At 48.1% G+C, this 7,000-nt stretch overlaps 1 protein-coding gene and 1 non-coding gene across 4 annotated transcripts; both read left to right on the forward strand.

Annotated features, from left to right (window-relative positions):
* The first annotated feature begins 14 nt into the window (after nt 1-14).
* On the forward strand, nt 15-6,516 carry rnf41l (ring finger protein 41, like). Of its 3 annotated transcripts, XR_007399640.1 has the most exons (8): nt 15-172; nt 2,254-2,474; nt 2,855-3,087; nt 3,527-3,666; nt 4,147-4,309; nt 4,937-5,057; nt 5,468-5,979; nt 6,209-6,516. XR_007399640.1 is itself a non-coding variant. In XM_049025102.1 (7 exons), exons 3-7 carry the CDS (start codon nt 2,882-2,884, stop codon nt 5,732-5,734), a joined length of 897 nt encoding a protein of 298 aa, XP_048881059.1. In that variant the 5' UTR covers nt 15-172; nt 2,254-2,474; nt 2,855-2,881; the 3' UTR covers nt 5,735-6,516. The 3 variants fall into 3 exon arrangements, 2 of the variants coding, with proteins under 2 accessions (XP_048881059.1, XP_048881060.1); XM_049025102.1 differs by having other exon boundaries at nt 5,468-6,516; XM_049025103.1 differs by having other exon boundaries at nt 2,254-3,087; nt 5,468-6,516.
* A 358-nt stretch (nt 6,517-6,874) lies between these two features.
* On the forward strand, nt 6,875-6,947 carry trnaf-gaa (transfer RNA phenylalanine (anticodon GAA)). The gene has a single exon. It is a non-coding gene; the product is annotated as a tRNA-Phe (tRNA).
* Nucleotides 6,948-7,000: the final 53 nt, after the last annotated feature.

The raw sequence follows: 7,000 nt of genomic DNA on the forward strand, positions 1-7,000 counted from the left end.
GTCCGCTGCTTCTGTAATTGCGTAACTTGTTCGCTGGAGTTTGGATTATGTGGTGTGATTGTTGTAACGTTGAGCTGCCTGCGATGACAGTGGCAATTCAAAACCAGTGTGGCCCCGGCATCCCGGAGCAGTGAAACCAGCGTGGGGTGCGTACTCACGGGGAGAGAGACCGGTGAGTGTGATCAGAAAATCGTGCATGTGAGATACTCTTTCTTTTTCAGCAAAATATAAATGCGCAGGTTGTGTCAAACGCGTGACTGTGGGCCGTTAAATTGGGAATTACTGGCTAGTTGCTGAATACATATTATTTCAATGCCTTTACATGCTCTTTGTCATTGGCAAGTTTTCGATTTTAACTTTATTTTAAAAAGCTCATTTGTTCATCTGAAATGTTACAGGTTTAATAATATCTATGTTTATGGTAGTTTTATGCACGTTACAGCAGTCCATCATAGGCATCGGTTTCCTCCCATGGTAAGATCTTATTTTCACATGTCAGTTTGTCCAGAGCCTATAAATCGGAGTGTTTTCCCTCGTTTAGCCTTGAGCCCAGTTTATGTGTCCTATTACCGCATTATGCAAAGTTTCATAAACTCTGAGGCTCGCTGTAGTGTTGGTTGTGGTGTTTGATTTCCTCACATCCGATAGGGCAGCTGAAGCGCTGCCCATTAGACTTTAATCCAATCACCGACTGGGAAGGAATAATAAGCTTCATGCGGGGAAACAGCAGCTAATCATCCCACGTCTATATTAGAATAGTCCATGTATGACATTTCAAAACACCGCATTAATCTTTCCAGCCACATACGCGCCAGTTACATACAGTATATCCGTCATCATGTTCCTATTGTCTGACGATCATCCAGCACGCAGGGAGTGCCATCCGACTCAGGGAGCTGTAATTCTTTCCCCTGCCGTCGACTAAAAATCGCTTTATCTTCCCCGAAAACGTGCTTGCTCTTCAGATTGAACTGGGTTGCTATGCAGCAAATATGGTGAAGAATGTAGTCTAAATAAAGCACAGGTTTGCCTTACGGTTTAAATGATTGTTTATTACCCTGCGCTGCCAGGCGGCACGCCGTCGTTAGGCGGCCCGTGGTCACGTGGCCTGAGTCGCTGCTCCCAAAAGGGATGTTTGCATTAGTACTGCCCAGCTGAACTTGCTTTGTAACTTTGGTTCTGAAAGATGTTTGCATTTAGATTAGTCAATGGGTGGTATTTCCCATCTTCCAACTGCTTATCGGAGTCTGGGTTGCAGGAGACGTATATTTGTTACTTTTTCAAGGATAGCAAATTTAATTTCACTTGAAGCACATATGTCTAGGCTAAAGCTGTCAAGACCATAATCATGGAAGAACATAATGCTTGGAAAATATGAAGGTAAAAGAGAATGAGTACCAGTTGTGAGATGGATGGGCTCTATCCATGCCTTTGGGAAGTCGGAAGACCTGGACGGAAGATGTTGCGGAGGAATGATTCCAGGCCACATTGACTTGATGGCACCTAATTATGATGATCAGTCAACTCGTATCCGTGATGAGTTAAAAATAAAGTACAGGATAAAGGATGCGCTTCAGTATTTTTCACTGTAATTAGTATATGGTTCAATGCACCAGAATTGGCTCCAAGAGGGAGTTTGTTTACAGAGATCAGCAAAAGGTTGTTCCTTATATAGGAAGCAGCAGCAGTGCCCTGTGCCAGCAGAGGACAGCTTTCCTTTTGTTCTTCTTTTTTAAGGAAATCTGTGTTCTTGCCAGCCAGAGAACAGCAACATTTCTGCCTTCTGCGTTCCTGTCTGCAAGCGTGTGATTTTGGTGTCCTCTTGCCGCTCGCGTCCCTGCGATTGGCCTCTGGTGGAAAACTCAGCTTTTGCTTGCTGTGGTTTTCTTTGTCTTCCAGTGTACAGCCCTCAGCAAGACTATTAAAAGAAGTGGTCTGTGTGACTGACGGAACTCTTTTTATTGGTTTTCAGAGAATGCCTTAATGTTTTTATAGCTGGCAATGAGGGAACAGCTGTTTTTAGGCGGCCTTAACCCTTCACGGTTTTCGCCCTGCTCGCCAACAATGGCAAGGAGTCACATCATCCCCTCGTACATGGTGCCACATGGTGGGGGTGTAGAGTGTCCAGCAGGTCAAAGGTCAGCAGGTGTGGGTGTGGCTGATATGTAAGCCACCAGTGGGGTGGGGGGCAAAGGTGGTCCCTTTAAGCTGTTCCCATGCGAACACTGAGTCATTGTATTCTTTGTCCAACAGCTGGCTGCCTGGGCCCTCGTTCCGCTGTCTCTCAGGAGACCCAGAGCCACAAGGGGCTTTTCTCATTGGCTCTGCATCCCCAGCGACAGCCCCGCAGAGGCCTAGAGTGAGGGGGCCGAGCTGAGCCGACCACAAAGAGGTGACTCCCCACCTGGGGCAGAGACTCGCATAACGGCCTGCTGAAGACTAAGTGACACTTCTGACTCAGACTCATCACTAAGGTTTGGTGGTGTTTGATCTCATATATATGTCTTTTGAACCAGTTTGTCATGAGTCTTGTCTGATAATTAGTTGTGTCATAACCGGGTGGAGAAATATTTGTAGCAAATGCTGATGATTCAAAGTTAATCTTGTCCCTGGTCTCCAGCTGGGCAGTGTCCCTTTTTTCGTGCAAATACACTTATGTAACATGCCTGTGAGGTCATATCCCTCCACAATCAAGGAAGCGTTTTCACTTTAGGGGCTCCGTCGTCGAAAGGTTCCATTAAAAAAGGAGAGAAAGTTGTATTAAGTGAACATGAAAAGAATGGCAAACTTGTGACGGCTAGTTGGGGGGTTTTCCACTCTTGTGGTTAACTCCATCCTGCCCCCTGATGGCCAGAGTGTGCAGGCACACCGAAGAAAGAGGATGGGCTATGACCTCGAGCGCTTCGTGGGCTACGTGAACGAGGGCCTGCTGTGCTGCGTGTGCCGGGATGTGCTGGAGGACCCGCTGCAGGCTCCTTGTGAACACGCGTTCTGCAGCTCCTGCATAAACAGTTGGCTGGTTCACCACCACAGCTGCCCTGAGGACCGCCAGCCACTGGAGGGCGCCCTGCTCAAACCGCTCTTTAGGTATGCTACTGATCATGTGACCTGAGGAGGGCTGCATTGCTTTTGCTTTTGCAACGCTAGTGTGAGCTTGTGTGTGTTAAGAGGTACAACAGACTGGCAGCTTGAGACTTGAATAGGTTGTCATTTCATCGTCATTTTTTTGGTACCACCTATTCCATTGAAACAGCACGTGAAAGGTAAAATTGGTTATATTTTCCGTCTGGATTCTAAAACAAATCTCAATATGTTAACTGGGTTTTGGTACATATTCTAGAAGCATTTTTTCTATCATTAATATGGAAAAATACACAGCAGTATGAACAGCTTGAATTCTCCATCAACACTTTTCACACTAAAAAAACACCCGGACCAGGCTCATTAACAGGGTTGTTCGTTGTGAAGGTGCAGGGAAGTATAGTTGAAGGACACACGCCCCCCTTGCCCTGCCTCCTACCCCCAGGTACATGCGGAACGACCTGAGCCGGCTGCAGATCCGCTGCCGGAACCGGGAGCAGGGCTGTGAGATGGTGTGCTCGTTGGAGTCCGTGGACCGGCACGAGCGAGAGTGCGAGTACAGCCTGGTGGCCTGCACAAACACAGGTGCACCTCCGACATGGAAACGCGCCTCGTTCTGGGTCCCAGACCCCTGCTTCAGGGCCTGGTTGCCCTTTTGATTAGTAGCATTGTTAAGATGCATTTTGAGCTGGAGGGAGGTGGGCCCACGAAATCCTTTGACGGTCTGAAAAAGCATGGCATGAAATTGACTCTTCCCACAATGCCGTGCTGCATGAGGAGCTCAGAGGACACCTGGTCGCCTAATTCTGCCATCACTGATCATCAGTCTGACAAGCCCCCACAGGTTGATGTTCTCTTCAATTTATAATGAGAGAATCTCGGGTGAAGAGATCACAAAACTCCTGAATTTGACTCCACAAAACTCCACAAAACTCCTGATATTCTGCCCCTAACCCTCACAAATGTGAAGGGGTAACTGTATTGTTCTTGTTGACTTTAGCTTTGTGCATGTTTATGTGTGAATGTTTGCCCGTGGGTCGTCACCTCAGCCTCCTTGTGTTCCAGGCTGCCCCCTACAGGTGGAACGCCGCTCTTTGCAGGCCCATCTGAGCAGCTGCGAGTTCCGCAGCAGGGAGTGTCGTCATGGCTGTGGTTACACCATCCTGAGCTGCGAGGACGCCCAGCACAGCTGCGTGGCGGAGCTGCGCACCGAGCTGGAGCTGCTGAGGTGAGCGATCTCACATCAGCCTTCAGGGGGCGCTGCAGGAACTGTCACACCTGCAATCAGTGGCACTGTTTGTGTTAGAATATCTTCAAGGCCTGTGTTTCAGGTGATATATTTATGTGAAATGCTTAGCTTGGCTGTCTACTCCTCCCGTGGCCTGTTTCAGTGTTTTGCCATAAAGGTTTCCTTTCCAGCAGCACCGTGGCAGCCAGTCACTCCCGTCTTGGTCATTGAAAAAATTTAAGGGCGTCCTTTTTCCCACCAGCTCAAATCCACCTTAACGGCATGTGCATCTCCTTCCCCTTCATTAATTAATTCACTGGTTTTAATTGCTTTATTTACTCAATTTCAGAAAAATGCTCTGGGCATTTTTCACCATGAATATGTAAATACTGTATGTCAGTGTTGTGGGGGGGGGGCTAGATTAGTATAAGCACTAACTGCGACACTTCAGGCAGGGGAATGGGCAAAATGGAAATCCAAACACCACCCACCGGGAATCGATCTTGAGTCTCCTCAGAAGAGAGGTTTGGTCAAGGAATTATTAGCTGAGCTTCTGTGGAGGGGATATCAGGTGTAGGGGATGCAGGACGTGCGTGACGCGGCTCTGTGGGCCGGTGTTTCTGGCAGGTCTGAGATGATCTGCAAGATGGAGGAGGTGAGGCATGAGATGGAGTCCCGACTGGATTCCCAGAGGAGGCACATGGTGCAGAAGGAGAGCCTGCTGAAGAGCGAGGTGGAGGAGCTGAAGGTAGGCAGGCCAGCCTTACTTCCTGCTGAGGGCCAGCAGGTGGCGTAGCGGTTAAGTGCTTTACGTCAAATGCCTCAGTAAAAATTTCATTATATAAAAATGGTCAGTATATAAAAAGTAATGAAAACCACTGAAGGCACATATTAAACAACAGGATAAAAACATTCATGGATGAGTAAGGACTGGTATAGTCACTAGGTGTACTTCCTCCGTAGTATGAATTCATTATATTATATGCACAATGTGGAGACATCTGGAAGTACTTAGGGGAGCAGGTCTGAGGCCTGGTGTTTGTTACATTTAATATGCTAACAAGCTCAGTGCTAACAAGTTCATCAGCAGCCTGGTTCGAGTGTGAAAAGGGGCCCTGGGGCCACTCGGCGATGAGGGTGCATGGCGTGTCTCCGTAGGGCCAGCTGTCGCGGGTGATGTCAGACGTGCGTGCCCTGCTGGGGGCGGAGAGGCTCCACCGGCAGGAGCTGGAGCAGGCCGAGCTGGAGAAGCGGGAGCTGTTGGAACTGCTGAAAAGCCTACAGAGGGAGGGCCGGGCTCCTGGCACCGCGCCGGCCCAGGCTCCGCCCCCCGCCACGGAGGGCCTGCGCAAGCCTGCTGGCGGACCCCGTGGGCTCACGCTTGACTGCATGAAGAGGAAGTCCCGCGAGGTGACGGTCATCTGAGGCGCTAGCAAGCCACACGGTCACGTTGCGACTCGCACCTGCCAGACTCGCAGCTGTTCCCAAATGACCCACATTATCTGCCACTCCGGCCTTTTCAACAAGAGTAAACACACAGTCAAGGGTTTAATAAGGTTTACTCTCTTCCGTACTGTTTATACCTTTTTCTGCAAGTACCTTTTTATTGAACAGGGTGGTATGTGGATTGTTTTCACCATCACTAGCATTCAGCCTTCTAACTAAAAGAGGTGTGTATATTATTGGAGGTCAGTATGAATGTGAAAGTTGGGATATTCAGTGAGGTTTTATCTGGCTGTTTACCTCTATAATTTCAGGGTACGAATCGGCCTTAGCTAGTGTCATCTCCTTTCGATGCCTGTCTTGTTCTTTGCCTCTTCAGTTTAAAATCAATGACTGATCAGACTTTACTAACAAATATGGCTTTTTTTTCTTCCTGTTTGTACCGCGGAATACAAGTTGAAGGCTAATGAACAAGCGCCGTTTGGTTTCGACGTGAAGGAGTGCTTTGGATTCCGTCACACAAACGAAGACCCGTGTTATGGTCATGGAGACGGAGCCCTGTCGTCAACTGGGAACTTTCTGAAAACACTGCAGTTCAGGTTCCTGTTGCTTAGGTCATCAAGGAAATTTTGTAGGATCATAAGGGACTGATATGACAGTTCTGGAGGGGGGGGGGGGCGCAGTTATTATAAGATTTAGTATGTTTGTATTTCTGTATTTACATTTTGTTTGTTTTAAAAATAAACAAGGTATTGAAAACCGTTCTTTGTCTGACTTTCGCGGCTTTGAGTTCATGCGGCTGTTTCCTCGCTGTTTCTCAGCCCGGTGAAAAGCCCAAAGGCACCACTGCCCAAGTCACAGCAGACCTTGAACCCAGCAGGTGTCAGGTTCACGCCGTCCTCGTGCACTAGTATTAATTCTTTAATGTTTCTTTTCCCACTTTTTGAGGGAAAAATGAAACCATTTTCACCTCATTGGAGAATTCAACACAAATTAGACAATGATGTTTAAAGCACCTTCAGCAGTATCAGGACACACACCCACACCCCCCCCCCAACCTGGCCCTTGGCTTCCTGACTCATTTTTTCATACTGCTGGTTGTGAGCATAGCCCATGTGGTGTGCCGGAATAGCTCAGTTGGGAGAGCGTTAGACTGAAGATCTAAAGGTCCCTGGTTCGATCCCGGGTTCCGGCAGTCAGAGCCACGTCATATATTGTGTGTCTTGGACAAAAGAAAACATTATATCC

The sequence above is a fragment of the Brienomyrus brachyistius genome, chromosome 9, assembly GCF_023856365.1.
Source record: "Brienomyrus brachyistius isolate T26 chromosome 9, BBRACH_0.4, whole genome shotgun sequence".
Classification (NCBI taxonomy): Eukaryota; Metazoa; Chordata; class Actinopteri; order Osteoglossiformes; family Mormyridae; genus Brienomyrus; species Brienomyrus brachyistius.